This window comes from Brugia malayi, assembly GCF_000002995.4.
Source record: "Brugia malayi strain FR3 genome assembly, contig: Bm_v4_Chr4_scaffold_001, whole genome shotgun sequence".
NCBI lineage: Eukaryota > Metazoa > Nematoda > Chromadorea > Rhabditida > Onchocercidae > Brugia > Brugia malayi.
Genome location: NW_025062478.1, coordinates 8,316,238 through 8,335,765, shown reverse-complemented (window position 1 = coordinate 8,335,765; position 19,528 = coordinate 8,316,238). Strand labels below are relative to the sequence as shown.

The 19,528-nt window shown below is 31.9% G+C and overlaps 5 protein-coding genes across 8 annotated transcripts; 2 read left to right on the top strand and 3 right to left on the bottom strand.

Annotated features, from left to right (window-relative positions):
• Positions 1-1,611: 1,611 nt before the first annotated feature.
• Positions 1,612-3,160, bottom strand: Bma-dnj-22 (Uncharacterized protein; the record flags this gene model as incomplete). Its single annotated transcript, XM_001901531.1, has 7 exons — positions 1,612-1,727; positions 1,839-1,950; positions 2,034-2,114; positions 2,272-2,360; positions 2,453-2,561; positions 2,701-2,939; positions 3,016-3,160. 7 exons carry the CDS (start codon positions 3,158-3,160, stop codon positions 1,612-1,614), a joined length of 891 nt encoding a protein of 296 aa, XP_001901566.1.
• A 907-nt stretch (positions 3,161-4,067) lies between these two features.
• Positions 4,068-9,285, bottom strand: Bm5942 (Uncharacterized protein; the record flags this gene model as incomplete). 2 transcript variants are annotated; one of them, XM_043082121.1, is made up of 18 exons in its annotated part: positions 4,068-4,205; positions 4,526-4,708; positions 4,839-4,968; positions 5,109-5,205; positions 5,336-5,488; positions 5,651-5,821; positions 5,912-6,109; positions 6,340-6,462; positions 6,612-6,790; positions 6,970-7,097; positions 7,237-7,317; positions 7,563-7,672; positions 7,728-7,830; positions 8,075-8,289; positions 8,401-8,558; positions 8,654-8,727; positions 8,927-8,972; positions 9,191-9,285. In XM_043082121.1, 18 exons carry the CDS (start codon positions 9,283-9,285, stop codon positions 4,068-4,070), a joined length of 2,382 nt encoding a protein of 793 aa, XP_042938055.1. The 2 variants fall into 2 exon arrangements, with proteins under 2 accessions (XP_042938055.1, XP_042938056.1); XM_043082122.1 differs by having other exon boundaries at positions 7,563-7,657.
• An 825-nt stretch (positions 9,286-10,110) lies between these two features.
• Bm1692 (Uncharacterized protein) lies at positions 10,111-11,415 on the bottom strand (the record flags this gene model as incomplete). Of its 2 annotated transcripts, XM_043082120.1 has the most annotated exons (6): positions 10,111-10,191; positions 10,309-10,413; positions 10,505-10,626; positions 10,691-10,819; positions 10,922-11,083; positions 11,370-11,415. In XM_043082120.1, the coding sequence occupies 6 exons, from the start codon at positions 11,413-11,415 to the stop codon at positions 10,111-10,113; spliced, it is 645 nt and encodes a 214-aa protein (XP_042938054.1). The 2 variants fall into 2 exon arrangements, with proteins under 2 accessions (XP_042938054.1, XP_001901568.1); XM_001901533.1 differs by lacking the exon at positions 11,370-11,415 and having other exon boundaries at positions 10,922-11,078.
• Positions 11,416-12,033: 618 nt separating this feature from the next.
• Bm1436 (Uncharacterized protein) lies at positions 12,034-12,129 on the top strand (the record flags this gene model as incomplete). Of its 2 annotated transcripts, none has more annotated exons than XM_043082118.1 (1): positions 12,034-12,129. In XM_043082118.1, a coding segment is annotated over one exon (96 nt), but the record flags the coding sequence as incomplete, so codon positions are not given. The 2 variants fall into 2 exon arrangements, with proteins under 2 accessions (XP_042938052.1, XP_042938053.1); XM_043082119.1 differs by having other exon boundaries at positions 12,037-12,129.
• A 1,099-nt stretch (positions 12,130-13,228) lies between these two features.
• Positions 13,229-16,783, top strand: Bm10536 (Uncharacterized protein; the record flags this gene model as incomplete). Its single annotated transcript, XM_001901534.2, has 10 exons — positions 13,229-13,324; positions 13,655-13,779; positions 14,056-14,131; positions 14,695-14,738; positions 14,883-14,931; positions 15,045-15,113; positions 15,342-15,392; positions 15,929-16,006; positions 16,205-16,358; positions 16,608-16,783. The coding sequence occupies 10 exons, from the start codon at positions 13,229-13,231 to the stop codon at positions 16,781-16,783; spliced, it is 918 nt and encodes a 305-aa protein (XP_001901569.1).
• Positions 16,784-19,528: the final 2,745 nt, after the last annotated feature.

The following is a 19,528-nucleotide window of genomic DNA, read 5'->3' as shown; positions in this document are numbered from 1 at the left end:
GTTCCCAAAGGATAGTTTAAACTGAGAGGTATAAAAAGAAAGATTTGAAGAAGCTACTTGTTCGTATATGTCTATAACCAATAAGGAAAAGATGTCCTCTAAGAAAGTACTTTACTCAAAAAAAGTTTTTTATTCAGATTATATTGAACTGAAGAGAAATTAAATGATTGAAACCACTCTCCATTAAGCTAATATAGATTAAGCTGTTTGGATCACATATATTATAAAGTTCATTCCACTTCATTCTAGAATGAAACAAATTCAGCTAAACTGAATTCATCACCCATTTAGGGAATGAAATAAATTAAAATTTGGGTATTTCGATTGGTATTTTCTACTACTTTGCTTCAGCTCATTTTGATCTGACTAACAGAATGATACTACTTTTTTTGAAATAATGGTACATCTCCTGAATGCTACATCTTCGAGATGTGCACGTATTGAATAGAACCGTTAATTGACTGAATTGAACCTGCTAACCTTAACAGAAATACTAATGTAGTTATAAGCTCTTTTAAAATGACAATCAAAATACGTATGTGTTTTAACTTAAAGTATGCTACTTAAATCTCTGCTCATGCATTTTCATGACTGTCTAAAAACATTCTCCTATGAGCTTAGTTATCTAATCGAAGTACTGATGAAGAAGACATCATCATTTCTTCAATACCGATGACTAATGAATAAGAAATAAACTACTGTTAACATTAAAATATTGGATATAGTTGTGTAAACAAATATAATTTCTGAAGAGTGAGTGCAGTAAGTTATTCAACAAATTAATCAATGTTATATTTAGATTAATATTATCCGTCTAAGATTTTGATTGTACGATTCAGTGTAACTACGAACAGTTTCAGAAATTTTAAACTTCCTGTAGGATCCTATTAAAAACGATCCAATCCGTTACAGCTAAATTTGAACATTTAGAACAAACAGAAGTAAAATTAAAAGACTAAAATATAAAGAGAAAAAACAATCCTTCTGCCTGAAATCTTAAACTAATACATGAAAATAAAGAATAATAAGAATTTCATGAAAAACAACATCATCCACAACAAGCATTATTTTCAGTGTAAACAAATTAGGCCCCCTTTGCAAAACAATCAATATCATTAATGAATGCACAGACTATAAAAAATCATGAAGAATTTGCTTAAACATATAATGATGTAATCTTGTTTGCATTTGATGTAACACGAATGAAAGATTTTATATTGAGGTTACTGAGTACGTCGAGCGAGGTATGAAATGAAACATTAATCACATAAAAAAATAATATTTACAAATAATACATTACAAATTTCAATGAAGCAAAGCAGTGAGAGTTCCACTTGTCTAATAACCGCAAAAGTTTAGACTGCAAAAATCTGACAAAAAAAATCTAGCTGGAGATTTAAATTTTTAAAAATCCGAAGTACTTCAGTTTTACTAATTGCGATTTTTTTTTAGAGAACTGAAAAAAAAAAATTTTTTTTTCGACTCTGGTAACAACAAAATGATTCAATTCTAGTTTTTTTTTCTTTTTTTTTTTAGTCTTAATTTTTTTTTTCCATTGTGTTCTATTGAAAAATTGCTACCAGCACAAAAATTATCAGCTAAAAATTCGAATTAAAAATTATCAAATTTGCTTTCGCCTTTATCACCTTTCCGCTTTGACCCAGCCATCATCGTCGCCAAAACTTCAGCTTCAAAATCAGCGAATTCAACAGATGTCATCGGCCGTTCTGCAGTGCAGTATTTCATGATGGTCTCACTTTCTGGTCAATTATAAAAATTTATTTGTAGAACAAAAAGTGTTTTTAATCGAAGTTTTACGCAAAAGAAACAAATCTTACCTACTGGTCTACTTCGTTGTATTTCCGAACTTCTCAACCTGGAAGACGGTTTTTGCAAACATGTCGTAGCAATTGGAACATCAGGTTTCCCCGTTTCTTTTTCAATCCCATCCTGAAAATAAAGACAACATATGAAATTTGTGAAACCAAACAAATTTTCGAATATTGACAAACGTTTTCATCCACAATACTTACTACATCCAACAATTCATCGAATTCCAAAATTGCCATGCCTTTGCTATTGCTTGAAACGATTATATCGGAAATGTGTCCATACTGAAATAACATGTAACATATTTCACCGTATTCGAGGGTCAAACACCGCTAAGTTGACTGCATTTGAAGTAACCACTCTGAGTGTGAAAAAGAAAACAACCTTTCTCTTATTTGAGAAATTTAGAAATTCCACGACAAATAATTTTAAAAAATTCACCTTAGAGAATAATTTCCTTAAATCATCTTCATCATAATTACATTGATCAGTTTCACACTTCCATCTTAATTTATAACAGGCTAATAACCCTGGAAATACAAATAGATTTCTTGGAGAATTCAATTTCCTTAAATAAAGTAAAGTGATTAAAACCTAAAACGAAGAAGGCGTTAAAAGTTACGTTTATCACCGCTTTGCTCTTCCACAGTCGCATTTTTACGAATTTGTTGTTCAATATTTTCTCTTTCACGTTGTAGCAGTTTGGAACCTTCCTTCCGTAGACGTTGAATCTGAAACTTTTCTTTCTCAAATAAAATAAGAACTGTGAGTTATGAACTGACTTTGACCAAATTTTATAAATATCATAAAATGGAGTCATATTAAGTAAATTACAAGCCAATTAACAAGAATGGGCAAATTTGAAAATACCTCTTTCTCAAGCTCCCTTTTGGCCTTTTCTTTCTCGTGTTGAACGTTTAACACATTAGCCTCTCGCCTTTCAAGTTCCTCACGTAATTTCCGTCGTTTCTCGCCTTCATTATTTCGTCTTCTTCGTACATAAATGGTATGTGCTGTTCTAGCAGCCAGTACATGGTCATAAGCAGCTCGAGCCGCTGCATCCGACAACAACTCAAAAGCCTTGGATATCTTTAGGAACATTTCTTGTGCTAAAATTAATGAACGCACTATGTTTTGGGGAAGAACGGTTTAAAAAATCTTGATTGAATAAACGAAATAGAATACCTGCTTGTTTACGATCGGGATTTTTGTCGGGATGCCACTTCAGAGCAGCTTTCCTGAATGCTTTTACAATTTGCGCATCCGTGCAGTCCGGTTTCAAATCTAACAACTCATATGGATCGAAATCTATCAAGGAGTTGCCAGCCATACTGTAAATCTAATAAAACAATAATTAGAATTTCAATTAATAGCAGATTGCTCTAACAAAACACCAATGAAGATTCTGGGTTACCAAGCACAGAAGCATAAATACTATCATAAAGTATGACTTGTGCTACAGATTTTTGCTCTGATAACGTTTTAAGAATTCAAATGTTTTATTTGGAAAAGAAAGGCTTCATAAATTAACTCATAATATTTTTGACAGGTCAGAACAGCAAACGAGTTATATGATCCATTGAAATTTGGAAATGAAGAAAGAACAACGTGGATACATTTATGAACGAACTACAAACATTAAACATTATGAAACTGATGTTTATTTACTATCACAGTAATAATCAAAAAAACTTTGAAAAAAGTGTTTCTTGAAATACTATAAAGACATGTCAATAACAGGATGACCACACTGAAGTTACACGATATAATCAAATAAAATAGTGTGATGAAGTCCTGAAGTCTACACTACTGTTTCACATATTTTCACGATAATTATCCTTCTAATCATCATTGGCTTCACTATGCGTGACTGCATTTCACAACAAACCCTATGTCAATATACACATTTTCGAAACAAATAACACCTAGAAAAAACATATGCTATTAACTACATTCAATCGATGGTCTTTTAGTCATTTTAAAATGCAATCACCAAGTTTATTTGGCATTCCATTGAAGTGCGCGCAACGCAACATTGTAGAGATTTTCGCATATATATTATTTACAAATACAAAAAAATTTTTTTCGATGAAAAATCAATGAAAAATGAAAAATCAAGCTAAACTACAGAAACCATAGGGAAAAGAGTTTATTCAAATTAAATACAAATAATTTATCACAGAAGAATGAAAAAATATAACTTTCTGTACATTTATTAATAAATAAGAAGATTGCTTCTAGTAGTGGCGTTGACAATCCAGTTCGGATAAATGTACGGAGGATGCATGCGGTGTATTTGACGGTGTTGTGCTCAAGCTTGCACAACAAATCTCACAATCATCAATCAAACGGAGAAGTTCATCAGGAGTTGGTCCCTAAAAAACAAAAACTTTAAATCTTATGGAAATTACCCCTTAAAGATGGACTGAAATCTCGAATTTTTTAGAACTCGACTTCTAAACAACGTAAATAAAACACAATACATAAACCTTAATAAATGTCACCAAACCAGCCTAAATATTTATTGCAGCACCCCAATTACAGTAATGCTTCTGGTGTTTTCTATGTCTCCTGACTAATTATTGATTAAATAATTATTACGTTGTAGATAAACTGTTACTTATTACGTTATAGATAAAGTATTAACGATTTAATAATATACAACTATTAAATCGTTAATAAATGAAATACTGACTTGCCGTATGGTACCACTGGCTCGACCTGCAAAAAGTATAGCATTGGCGTTAATAGATGCTGTAGTAGTCGAAGATACAGTACCAGCTGTTTTATCAGCTGCACTTGTTTGATTACTTAAAGAAAAATTTGGGAATGATAAAGTAGCGTGATACTGGTCCAAAGCTGTTGTTAAGTCCCACATCTGAAATAAATGCGGAAATTCAACAGAAGAGATATTAAATCATCTTCACTAGTAGCATTACAACTCCTGGAACCAATTACTGATTTAAAATGATTCAGTCCTAGCAATAAGGTCGGAACAAATATCTCACTTGAATGGAACCATTGGAAGTTCCAGTGAACAAAAATCTCCTCGGTCTTGAATTTACGCGTGAACCTTCACATTCGTGAACCAAAAAGGCAGTTATTGCTGAATCACCAACGGTTCGAATAGTACAAAGCCTGCAAGCAACAAATCAATAACCTATAGCATTTTACAATTTAAGAACTAATTTCAAACAAAAAACACAAGAGTAATAAAGTTAGCAACAACAAAAAAATACTTTTTACAAATGGATATGAAGGAAACTAGCATTACTGACCTGTCACCGTTCGATGCTAATCTTACAAAGACTTGGTTAGTACCAGGAACCACACGCTGCACAAAAACTTGCTCACCATCTTGATCACCAAATGGTCCTATAGAAAAATCGTGCTAGTTCAATAGTGGTAATTAAGTTAATATGAGACAAGCTTGAAAGAGTTAAGGGTCCAATATATTAAACACATTCAAATTATTGATATTCAAAGTAAAGAAAACGAATAATACCTGGATCATTTCCGTCTGCATCAAGTATATCATCACTATTATCTAGGGTAAGCACCTTGAAAGATGCCAAAGATGTACTGCCTGGCTGCGTCGAAATCATGCCACGAAAACGTGTTACACCCCAGGAACGAACATGATTATATTCACTGCACACTAAAGTGCGATAAAACTTTCCAACTGGTACATAAACAGTGAGAACTGGATGAATATCTCAGAAGATTTTACATTTAAATTGAAAAAGTGTTCTTATGAGTAGATGGATAAAATCAAAACTGAACCATGAAAGGTATAACTACTACTTCACTTCATCCTCACCGCTGATAAGATGGTTGGTAGTGAGAGCGACTCGTGTAACTGGAGATGTATGCACAGTGTACGTTTGGAATAGTTGTGGGCCATGACCAACTGTTTCTGGATGCTGCACAATTACTCGGACACTACCACTTGAAGTCCCATAAGCAATTTCAATCCAATTTCCACGGAGATCTAGAAATTTCAAGTTGTGCAGTGAGAAAAGCAAGATTCTGCTTCTCATGATTCTAAATTTTTGAACAGCTCAAACATGCAAAAATATACTTGTTTTCGGTGTCAAATAGACGCTTATAGCAGTGATAACATCAGCGTTTGGATCACGATAAAGTTCCGTAATTAGCAAATCGTTATCTTTCATACGCAAAGGGAATTTCTGCATATCAATATAATAAATAGATCCATTAGTGCATCCAAGAAGCAAAAATGACCCGGCTGTATCATAACATGATATCGCGACAACATCTACGATGAGGGAAGCACTATGATTCCCAAAGGACTTTAAAAAATTATATGAATAAGCAAAATTGCGTCAGAATTCATGACTAAAATGAGCTTTGTGTTTTATATCAGCAGAATAAAACCACGATTTTATTTCATAAAAGCATGACCTTATTTTGGTGTTAAATGCATACTTATAGCAGTGATAAAAAACTTTCCTGATTTTCAGCAACAGCATGAGAACATTTACTGACCTTGGACTTGCCAATTATGGGTCATTGAATGCCAGATTCCAACCTTTCCAATTTTACTTAGCGCTACCAACTGGCTCCCAATAAAGAACAACTTATCAACAGCAACCAAGAGAGTGAACGTTCCTGCACAGAAATTTGTCGAAATATTCAAAATATGGCTTATCCCAAATTTGTTAGAGATTTATAATCTTATTTGCAAACTATCACTTCTGTGTTGTTCGCCGATCACCAAAAATTCAATAATTTTATAAAAAAAAGAAAAGAAAAATCACCAATTTTGGTCCCGAAATTAGCATCTCCTTCTGAAATATTCCATAAATGTATAGCATTATTAGTTAATGAAACAGCCAGCATTTTTTCGCCAAATTTTGCATACAACGCTACATGACGAACAACAGCATCCATACGTGGCGATATATATAGTTGCTGCCAACCCAAGCTTTCCTTCATTCTATGTATGAAATTAAGAATTTATCCAGAAATTTTAAAAACTTTTCTCCTTTTGCTGTAGGTGAAGGTGAAGATTTAAAGTAGGATACTGGATCATTTTAGTAGTGGTGTTTCTTCTTAGTGCATGCAAGAAACTTCGTGGAAAGGAAAGCTAATGGTGGTAATAAAATAAACAATTACCTATAACAACACACAAAATTTGCATAACCTACGGCAACTGCATTATAATGTGCTCGAATCACTCGAACTCTTAGTGGTTCCGACAAATGATCAGAGTAACGCATCAACAATGATAACTCCCCTTTCAGCTGAAAGAAAGTAGAAATATTACAACAAAAGGTTCAGAGTAGAAAAGTAAGCTAGTGAGATAAGTGTCATTTGTAATGCAACTGGTTGTGATAAGCAGTTGTATCGATGTGTATCACAAAAGCCAATTCAGGTGATTACCTGACGAGTTAATTCAGACGAGCTCTTCTTCATAAGGTTTGAGTAATTTTTAAAAAGGTTACTGCAAACATTGTGTGTGCTCTGAAATAGCTATGCGTAGAAATTATTCATTAAATTATTAATATAAAACAATATCAGTTGAATTTCTATCGAAGCATTTCAAAATTTTTCTCTAATAAAAGACATATATTACTGGGAATACATAACCTGAAGGATATCAAAAAAGTTAAGTCTTGATATTTTATGTAGTCAAAGTTGTTAATTGCAGAAATGAGCAATTTCCTTGAGAAGGAGAAATTACATATCATAAAATCCAAGCTAACTACTGGGAGATGTGAAGCAAAATTCTGTGATGTGTTCCTTGACGTATTGCTGCTACTTTCCACTGATAAGTTTGTTGCTTCCGATTTTTCCGTACTGACTGGAAATTTTGGATCTAGAAAATGAAAATGTGTTTGAAATGAAAATATACATAACGAGTCAAGAATTACCTTCATTTACAAATGATGCATGGCTTTCAGACGGTTGTTTTGTTGGCAAACTTGGGTAGCCCTTTACAGTTTTGTCGACCAATACTTCGACGGCATGTGGAACCTGAAAAAAAAATTAATTTCAGTAGAACTTTTGATCGTCCACTCAGTAAATATGTATAAAAAAATATACCACTTTTCTTAAAATTTAAGCAATCGTTTAAGCCTATTCATTAATCAAATCTTAAAATGTTCACTTTCCCACATCGAACTTTTTCATAAGGAAAGACAAAATCGGGAAGAATCAATGATACAATCAAGCTTAATTGTAATAATAAGTAACTTATGCACATAATTCTAATCCACACTTGAAATTTAGCTTCCATGCTTGGAAGCAAACGTGGCTGTTGCGATGCTTTGAATGGAGAACCATTTAATACGACTTCCACTGCAGGCACTGCTGTATGTTCAGTTAGATTGCAAGACTGAGAAGGAATGGAGACCGAAACTGCACCACGTGGTCCTGGTGAATTGGATGACTTCTGGTTGTTTCTTGTAAAACTTGGTGATGGAGATGAATAACCTTAGAAACATGGCTAATTTTTGAAGTTCAAAACAACTAGTTTAAAGAGATGAATGAATGAATTTTTGGAATATTTATTTTTAGTTAAGCTTAACTACTATCAAAACATACCTTCATTTAACGGTAATGCAGGAGGAGGTAAACAGGCATTAAAAAGCACATCACCACAAGCACATTCGTCTAATTCTTCACACAAAGTCAACCGTTTCACTAAAGGTCCCAAGCCATAGTACTGCGCTTCATGTTTCAGATTCACTAGACTCACCCCCCTAGAAAATACATTAAGATAAAAAAAAACAAAAATAAGTGAGGATATACCCGTGAAGAGAATTCACAAAAAAATTACAGTGGAAATTAATTTCACCTTAAATCAATTTGCTTTGTGCGTAGGTAATTTAAAATTATTCGAAACATTTCTGGATCTCGATCAATGAAGATCTGAAATAGTAAAAATGTGAAGGATGGCAAACAGCGAAAAAAAAACCTTCATCCGGCAAAACCGAAACTAATAATGCTAATACTGAACTGATTTTAAGCGTCTACTAACTTACGAAATCAAAAATACAAAGGCAAATGGGGAAGAGTCAATAAATTCAAATCAGGCTAAGAATTCATCTGTAATAGCAAAAAAGTTTACCGCGTTTGTTTCATCATGTACAGTAGGAATTCTTCCACTTAACAAACTGAAACAATAATCTGTACAAGAAAGCTCAGTAGATATATTACAAGTATCATAATGTATGCAATTCATCAACATATGGAATTAAATCAACTTTACAACAAACTTCTAGCCATTTCGGTTTACCAAACTTTGTCTTAAGAACTGTCACAATATCCCTTCCGTATACTGATTTTAAGGGTCCAAAAGCTTCCACAGTTCATAAAGTTACAAGTAATCAACCTTGTGAAGAATGTATCCGGCATCCATGTTAAAGTCTGTCGCGAAGTTGCAAATCTGTGTCCGCCAACATTCAAATTAACAATCTGTTCCGCCATTAAAAATTGTGTCACTGTCCTCAACGATAAAGAAGAGACACTTATTCCTTGATGCTCTAGCAATAACACCAGAAAAACTGACCTCCAGTGTAAATGAGCTGCAAAAATAGAGCTCTTTTCTCTTTTTCAATTTGACAATAAAAACAAACTTCTCACTTGAAACACAGCAAAAAGTAGATTTACTTTTATAACAGTTGCAAACTGCTCTTCAAAAGAATTAACAGCTTCTCACTGATTTTTATTGGTGAAATAAACACATAAATCCAACAAACAAATAATACGAAACATGACAGCAACAAAAAAAAAAAAAGAAAAAGTATGATAAATTGCAAAGCGATGTTTATTCCGCTGAACAGCAACACAAATATACATCGACGAAAATGCTCAACTAAAGGAATCTTTGTATCATAGAACGAAATGAGATCCTTAGATTTATTTAATGAGTCTCATAATAAACTCACTACCTATTCTGACGAACTAGATCAATCTTGAACAACTAAATAAGGTAGCCTTATCTTAGTTTCTGTAAGTGCAATGTGCTTGCCACGAAATATAATTTCTGCAATCATCGGAATAAACTTTTTAATGAAATATGGTATGAAATCGTAAAACTCATGCTCCATATTTTTGGAGTTGGAAATAAATAATGTCGAAAATAATGTCTTCCAAGATACATTAAATTTGATTCATATACATTACAATATTCTGGAAGGAATCGATAAAAAAGCAGAAATTATAGCCGGAAACAAGTTGATAACCCATAATATAATATTATCAAGCAGAGAAAGCAAATTTAAGTTCATGTACAATTATTTCTTCTTACATTTAAGTCAGCCTTTCTTTCAGGCATTTTTCGTACAAATCATAGTCTTTGTCCAAAAATGTAACGAAGATTATTCTATCAATCTAAAAATTAGTCAGCACGCCATTGTCACTTTTGCTTGTTTTGTAAGAGACATTATTCATAACATTAAAAGAAATTATGCTCAAAATAAAAATCTAACGGAAGTTGAAAAATCTTACTTTGTCTTTATTTTCTTGCAACCATGCCAAAACAGAGGTAACAACGACGTCACAAGCTTCATCATTTGGATAACCATACACGCCCGTTGAGATACATGGAAAAGCCTGAAGCTTCTCTCTCTCTCTGAATGCCACATGATAAAATTCCACAGAAACATATAATTTTCGACTGCCTTTTCAAGAAGCAAGTACTTACAATAGTTCTCAAATTATTCGCAATAGCAATATTGAGGGATTTAATGTAGCAAGACTTCAACAAATTTCGCTGCTCTTCGGAAACCCCAGAGTGAACTTGAGGTCCCACCGTGTGTATTACATCTGAAAACAAAGCTTAACACGTAACAAATTATTTTGAGAACAGAAATATATCTTGAAAACATACTTTTAATGTGCTTCATGTCATAAGCACCTGTCATTTTAGCTTCCCCAACTTTGCAACCATTCAGCTTTTTACATTCATCATACAAACATCGGCCTGCAGCACGATGAATGGCTCCATCAACACCGCCACCTTGAATAATAACACAAAAATGGATGGATGAACCGACTTTTAGAGGAAGTTTGCTGTAAATGAAAATATGGTGGAATCGTTTCAAAAATAAAAAAACCATACCACCCAAAAGTGAGCTATTGGCAGCGTTAACGATGGCGTCAACTTGAAACTTAGTGATGTCGCCCTTATCAATGGCAATAAGTTTAGCAAGCGGATTGTTTGATTTTGTCAATTCAGCAGCTGTTGCCACTTCGCTCCACTTTTTGATCCCTGCCATATTTCCTGCATTGATACCAATTCATCATAAAAATAACTTATTTTATATTCAGCAAACATCCGAAGATCGAAATTTCACAATATAAGATTATCCGGAGATGATTAATGACTTTGTGATATAGCCATACCAAGAGAGCCTAATCGAGTCCATTAAATCATATGCTATTAGAAAAACCATTACTCTGAATAAGTTTCACACAAAAATTGCTCTAACCCAGCTAATTTTACACTATCATCTATCTAAAAGAATTTCTGAAATATCAAAATTAGAACACATAGCACTGAAACCAACCTAAAACTGAAAAAGTGCTAAGCCTTCTCAGCAGTATGCCTTGCATTCTTGCATGAAAACGAGCCCAGAACTGAGCAGAAGCCTGTCCTTAGACCCCAACTCACACAACGCAAATGCAAAACAAAAACATCTCTTACGGATCACACGGCCGCATCACATTTTTACGAATGGATCGTAACTACGTGGTAGGTATGTTGTGTAGTTAACGTGATGTGAAGTGTGTTGGTCATGTCTTCTCTATCCAGCAAAAGTGATCAGTTCACTTAATCAGTTGTCACGTGAGATTACGTGGTACAAATGACGAATTTCTTATTTCAAAATAGCAAAAGCATACTACTGTTAAAAAGGATGTGATTGATGGAAATTCAGGCATTATTACATTATGAGTATTGCAAGGTAGTTATATCCACTAAGGTGGTGATAAATTAGAAATGCTGAGGTGATAAGTTAGGAATGCTGAAATGATAAAAGCGTCAGTTGTAATAAAGTGTTATATAAAGTTATCTTAAAGGATGACGTTACAAAAAGAATTAATTTTAAAAAACGTTGGAGATATTAATTAGCTTTGCTGTAATCTCCTTCGTCTATTCTATACTTTTTCATTTTTGACAAGTATTATAATCTCATGTCTTAGTTCTATTTATTGGAAGCCAAATTTAAGCATTTTAGCATAAGAGAAAAGTTTGACGAACGGCTTTCCTCAAAATTTTCATCTGAATTTAATTCAGAAGATCAAATTATCGAACAGAAATTTATAGGTCGTATCTATCATTTTTTCTCTTTCCTTTTACTTAATAAAGAAGAATTGGTCAGCAGAAATCATTTACATTAAGTTGAATTTAAAATGACTAAGAAAGTCGGAGTTTATGAAATTGTTATCCAAGAAGGTTAAAGTGATGAAAATTGTTGAGCCAATGAAACTTTAGAATATAATACTTTATGATTTTAAATTATGTAAATTACGTTAGAATATTATAGAGAGCAAAATATTCTAATTACTGACTATAATTATCTGATCACAGTCCTTTAAAATAATTTGACAGTTCGGAAAGAGTGTTATTTTTCCACTCAGTGCTTTGTCGATCGGTTCACGTATTACAATCAGGTAATCGTTTTCTTTAAGAATTATGTTGACCTTTATGCTAATGTTACAGTTTATGGTTTGAATAAATTTAGCTTTCTTGCTTTTCCTTTTCGAGTTAATAGATTTTGAATCAAATTCATAGAGTTTTAGAAAAGTATTGTGAAAACGGAAGCAGTTCATATTTCTCAGAATAATGCAGACATTTTCAGACCGAACTTAACAAAAAATAATTTTTTTTTTTAATATTAAATGTCATTTAATGATTGATTGATATACTAAGTTCGTCCGAGAAATTAGTGATGTGGAATGGGATGATTAGTTTCAAATAGCAAAAAATTCAAATAGCTGAAAACATGCGTTGCAAAATATACGTCTTATTATTAATGAGAAATAAAGCAAAATAAGGCCGAACTGAGTATAATTAAAAGCATCATTAGGCCAATAATCAAACAAGTGATTGAATAGCTTAAATTATGCAATACCTCAACATTCCACTATTTAGGTATTCTCGAAACAATTCCAAACATTTAAGATACACAGTTGAAGTCTCTATGAAATTCGGTAGTAATAATTTTCTCATTATAGCTTGGAACATATTATTTGAATCATGTTAAAAGTAATAATTTTCTCATCATAGCTTGGAACATACTATTTGAATCATGTTAAAAGTATCCCAAAGAAATAGAAGAGTAGACTGAAGAGACTAGAACATACTATATTCCTTATGAATTTTAATTCCATAATTTGAATAATTTTGTTTTTAAGAAAACTAAGCATGAAAAGTAAAACAACTATTGGAGTGTACGCTATAGGAGTATGTGTCACCGTTGCCGCTTGCTCCGTCCTATTATATTATTTCTTGAAGAAAAAGGTGTTTCATTTCGAGCGTTACATTTGTTCAATTTGTTTAAATTACCAATTTGTTGTTGTATTAAAAACTTATTACTAATGGTCATTGTTAACTTGAATATTTCAGTTAAGGAAATTTTCAAAACACCATTTGAGAATATTTTTATCAATTAATAGCAACTGATTTGATGTTAACTTCAGAAGCAAAAAAAAAATTTGAATATATTATGCCATTATCAGTATATAAGGAAAGGAAATCCTGAAAATGTTTACTGCTTATACCTGAAATTTTTGCTTTTTCATGACTATCCTATTCCATCTTTAAAAAATAAATTAAGAATTACAATTATAGGAGAGAAGCCATAAAGATATGAATTTGGATAAAGAAATAAAAACAGCGGGAAGACCACTACGGAAAAAGAGAGGACGTTTTCAAACGCCTCGACGTATTATGTTATCGAAACACGCCTTGCACACGTAAGTAAGAGCTACGTCGAAAAGATGATGTTGCGTTTCGGATAGCAAGATTTTTCGAGATTCAGCAGGGAAGCTGTCGTAACGAAAAAGCCAGTATGGTTGTTGAATCAGTTGTTTAATCTCAATGACAAATTCTGCAGTTGAAGTATCATAGGATTTATAATTCAGAAATAGAAAATTTTGAATTATCTCACAGCATTTTTTATTCTAAAAGCCTTTTTTTTTTAAAAAAAAATTCAACATTTCAAAACCATTCGTTCAACTTTCGTTATTCAGGAAAAAAGTCACTAATTCAGCAAAAATGACTCACACCACTTCTAATGAAACTTTTGGCAACAGCTCAACTAAATTGGTTCGTTTTATCAAAAGAAAATGAATCGTTCTTAAATTTCCACATGTATTTAAAAAACGATGAGAAATGATGATTATGCCAAATTTTCATCTTCTAGTCTTTCCATTAAGACATTTACATATAATTCATGTCATGTTTCTAATAATTTTAATTATTATCTAGTCAATTTCATTTTTCTTCTTATATCAATTTTCCTACCAAATTTTCAATGCTTATTTCAATATTTTGGTGATGATTTAACTTATCACATGCAGTTAGATTTTGCTATATCTGATTACAACTCATCTAGAATTAAATTTTTATCTGGATTCAATTTAATTAAATTTTCTTTTTTTTTTTTGATTCAAAGATTTTTTCCAAAATTTCGGTTGGTTGTTTAAATTTTTTGGTTTTTCTTTCTGCTAATTTTACTTGAATTATATATGAAATTTTGATAGTATGTAGGTATTGCATTAATATTTCATTACTATTTTTAACTTTTTATTATACTGCAGAGAATGCTTTTTTTTTTTAAAAAAAAAATGTTAATCAACCGTGCTTCTTATTAAGGAAGTACTTTTTAGGATATATCCAGCACATCAAGAAAAATTAAAGATCATTCGCCATCGTAAAGATTATTCGCCATTTTTTTTTTGATTCTTCTTTTGATTTTTGACTCTTAACATTTTCAGTTATTCTGATAAAAAATTCATCGCTGATGTGAAATTTGTGTATTTTTTAATTAGATTAATGAACACTCATTCATCTTTAGCAGTTATGTGCAACCACTGGAAGTTGGCATCTCATCAACTTCTTCACCGGTAATTTTTGTTTCAAAAAATTCTACTTATTTATTGTTTGACTTTAGGTCTAAATGACCTACTAAACTTTTTGTAGTAATCTGACTAATCTTCAAATTGTTGATTTAATGTAGGAAAAGAGCAAGGACCAATATTCGAGTGAAAGTTATCCACCTGTAATTATCCGGAAGCACAAAGAATTGGTAAATATTATTAGACTTTGTGCAAATCGCAATCAGTGGGTAGTTGACCACTTCGGTCCACGGATGGAATGATGTATTAAAAGGCTAATTTCGTTCGTACGGTATTGTTACTAAAAAGCATACTGCATTTAATGTATAGTTTGAATTAAAGTTTTTGAGGTTTGATGACATTTTGAAAAGCTCGAGATTTTATGATGTCTATTTATACATTTGCTTTTAAAATTTCAGCCAAAAATATTACTGCCATCGGAGAAGTCAGAAGAATTGAGGGACGATAAGGTATATAAATACCAACAGATTATAATTTTAACGAGAAATCAAGTTATTGCGTAATGCATTTTATTGTATCTTTTACAATCATAGTACCTAATAATACTTAATGCAATCATATTAATCATTTGTGAATAGATTCATTCGAGTTAGAAGGCATTATCTCTCTCTCTCTCTCTCTCTCTCTTGGACATCTTCCGAGGGAATCTTCGATATTTATTTTCCTTAATTATTTACCATTGATCATAGATCAATGGTAAATAAATAACATGTTCTTTCTGCTAATATTTTCAAACTTGAATGTTCTAATTTGCCCTCAAATATGATTCATGTTAGATATTAACTTCGAATGCAGGAAAATTGTCATCAATGCAATTCCTACAATCGAAAGATATGTAAAGATTTTTTAGCATTCTTTATATTCTGTCGTTTCCTATCTTTAATTTTAATTTAAAAAATTAAAATGAATGAGAAAGAATGGTTTCGAATGATTGGTCGAAATAATTTTTTCAGATCATAATTAAGAATTTTCTCACTCATTGCAGACCAAATCAGTCGAATCTGTCAGTGCTACAAAACTTCATATAGCTGAAGAAACTCCTTCACCCACAGAGGTTATTCCGGTAAGACAGTACTGTTAGATTTGCAGGATTAATAAGTTGTTGACTAATATATATTACCATTTCGCTTTATTTATTTAATCCTAGTGCTAGACTCTGATTCATGCTTTCTTTTTGTCAGCATTGCATCAAACTTGTCGTCCATTGAATAGTTTGGTTCTTTATTGATATGTGTCACTTTTGCTGAGCATAAATAATTAGATTGATTCGTACTGCTATTGTGGACAAGATGTAGGAATTTATTCGGATGCAGCAGGAGAACTGAACGAAAATTGTAAAGTGAAATTGCTGCCAACAATTGTGAAACCAGTTTCATTTGATCCTTATTCGCCGGAAGATCTTACTCAAGTGGAAGGTATCAGTTCATTTCCGTTTTTTCAAAATATAGAAGATTGTTGAACGGTTTCTAACCTACTCATCCGACTATCTGTCCCTGTCTCGAGAACTCTTATTTCTTAGCTGGAGAATTTAATCAACATGCAGTTAAGCTACATCGCGGAATGAAGTATTTCATAAATGTGGAATTGTTCAACTAAAAATTTATGGAAAAAATAAATATTTGAAATTCGTTCTATTCTGTGTATTCATAACTTAGAAATTGTAGGTGCGAGTGAAGAAATGAGTAAAAACTCGACGCAAATGTACCTAAAACCAATGAATCATCACATTATCATACCTTTCTTGCCTATATTACACGCTATTACCTATGCATCCAAACATGGCCAACTTCTGGAAGAACTTTTGCAGAATTATGATTATTTCGAATCACAGTTCACTTGAAAATAGCTGAATTGAAATTCATTTTGACGTTGTGCATTGTATATTAGAAAAAAATCATAACTGAAAGCACTCCTTAGAAATTGACCCATATATCCCACATATTTGAATAATTCATATGAGGGATCCTTGAAAACTTAAATGTCAAAAACCTCACTTTCTTTCCAAACATGTCTAAGCCATAAACACAACGGAAATATTCATTCTTTGAAAACTTTAAATTGCTTCTTACAGTTGAAGAAATGAAAAATAAGAATAGATTTAAATTAAATAATTAGCACTGGCTTCTTATCATTTCATCCCGTCTACTTGAGAATTGACAACACAGTTTTGACAAATATATTTACTACTATATTTTTTGATTTACATTCCGAATTTCATTGATGCGTAACCAAATGAACAGTACCTTAATAGGTTTAAACATTATAATAAATTTTCTTTTTGGAAACAGCATACGATACCAATCGGACAGTATACTATGCCGACATCCCAGCTAGCTACTATAGCAATTAAATAATTAAAGCATACCTGCATGAATATCTGTCGTTTATTTATCCATTTAATTCGGTTCAATCATTCGTAGGGCAATTCGTGAAAACAAGAAGAGTCATTAAATTCCAACTTAATTAGGCTGTAAAGTTGAATCAATAAGTTGTTTATTACATGCAATCAATAGGAACTAGATGAAGCAAAGGAAAATTTTCGTTGTTTATGAACACATTCTTACTATTACTCCTTTCTTAATGTTTCTGAAGTGAAATCGATGAATTACCGTGATGGTAAATAACGCTTCTCCTCTTTCTTTTTCTAGTATTCACCTATTCACATACTCACCTGTTCACGTTTCTAGTATTCACGTATTTACGTATCCAGTATTCGCGTTTTGAGTATTCACGTATCTAAGTGTTTTCTACTGCATTTCTCCTTTTATTTGTTTCTATCCGTTAAATATTTCTAACGATTTTAGTGCTATTTCTCATCTACTTGATCACAATTAAAATACAAAAAATTTGGCAATTATAATTTGAATTTCTTTTAGAGTTTCACTTATAAAATTTGGAATGAGCAAAAAATGAGTGAACTTAAAGAAATTATTGTTAATGATATTCTTTCAAGCTTACTGATAAAATATAGACTTATTGATAAGAACATCATGCTAACACGTTGACATCTTTCAACACAAGTGATCAGCAGTTACCTTTCAGTAACCATATTATTATCATAGTTTTCAAGTTTAATAAAAATTACAGTAAGAATGTTTGTGGAATATTTCTGGGATGTTTGTGGCATAATACTTTTAAATATAAAAGAATAATTTAAAAATGCTGATTATATAAAAGAGAAAAAGTTCCGAAAGATTGGAGGATAAGTTGATAGTTGATCATAAAGGAAGGATTCAAACAATTTTGCATCAGTTCGATTAATTCCTGAAAGGCGGATGTTGTTACAATTACAGTAATAAAGTTTGCAGCTTGGTACTTGCAATTGATAATTCACAGTTGTAAATTGATTTTACAACAAATACTTGTTTATAAATTATTTATGTTTATGAAATTTACTTGTTTAGAGCATAATGAAAGAAGTTTAGCTCAATTCAGCAGCTCAGAGCTATTTGCAAATCTTATGTTAGATCGACCGTAATGACTAATATGGATCTCCAGTAAATTTTGAATCATTTAAAGGATATAAATTTCGTAGATAAAAAGTAAGTTACCAGTTGTCATGTCTTTAGATTAACTTAACTGGGAGATTTTTTAGTTGGGTTTAGTACGATTAATTTAAATCATTTTCTAAGCGGTTTTTTTTATTTTCCAAACCGTTTTTATTAAAGAAACTACTTGTGAATCTAATTTGTTCTGAAAACTTCATTTTCATTTTTCTATTCTCTGATGTGTATAAGTAAAGCAGGATACAATATTGCCATAATTGGTTGGTCATAAAGGGTTAGAGCTCTACCATTAAAATCCCATACCTGTCGGATTTCATTTCTTTTTAAATAACGTTTTTCTTTTTTTATATCTGTTTCCACTCACTCATGAAGGAAATGAAAGTGAAGACATTTGGGATTCAACCACCTTTGTAGTTACAGGCCTTAATGTTAATGTCAGAAGATAATTTAGGACAGAGAGTTAAAGTATCTGAATAGGTATTGCCGGTATGTTAGACATTTTCAGTCAGGTTCGTCTTGATTTTTCGGTGTGTTTCAAAATATAACTGAAAAACAGTGGTGGTTTGGCTTTTGAAAAAAAGTGAAGTTCTTTGCAAACAATATTTATTTTGTCCTCATGACAGGTGTAAAGAGCGCAAATTGTCATCTGTCAACTGTTAATCAAAGGATCAATAAATAAATAGGCTGGCTTGCGCGTTTTAGCATTTCTTTCGGCCTAGGATTTTGCACCCAACCGATCCAGCTCTATTATGAACAGCGAGAATTTTTGTTTTAAAAGATAGCTAAAAAGGCTATTCCTTCTCAATTTTATTTGTTTGACACCAACTTTGCGCTAAGGATTAGTAAAGTTGTAAGTAATTTTTTTGTTTTTAATATTGTTGTTGTTCCAAAAATATACTGAACGATGAAAACTGAGGATATCCAATTCGATGACGAGGTCATTCTCTGTTTGTTGTCAAATATATTGATAACTCCTTTCGAAGAATATCATAATAATTATCATTTTTGAGTTTTATATAAATGAGCGAATATATGCAATCGTGCTTTTCACAATCAGACAATTATTTACTTTTATTTTA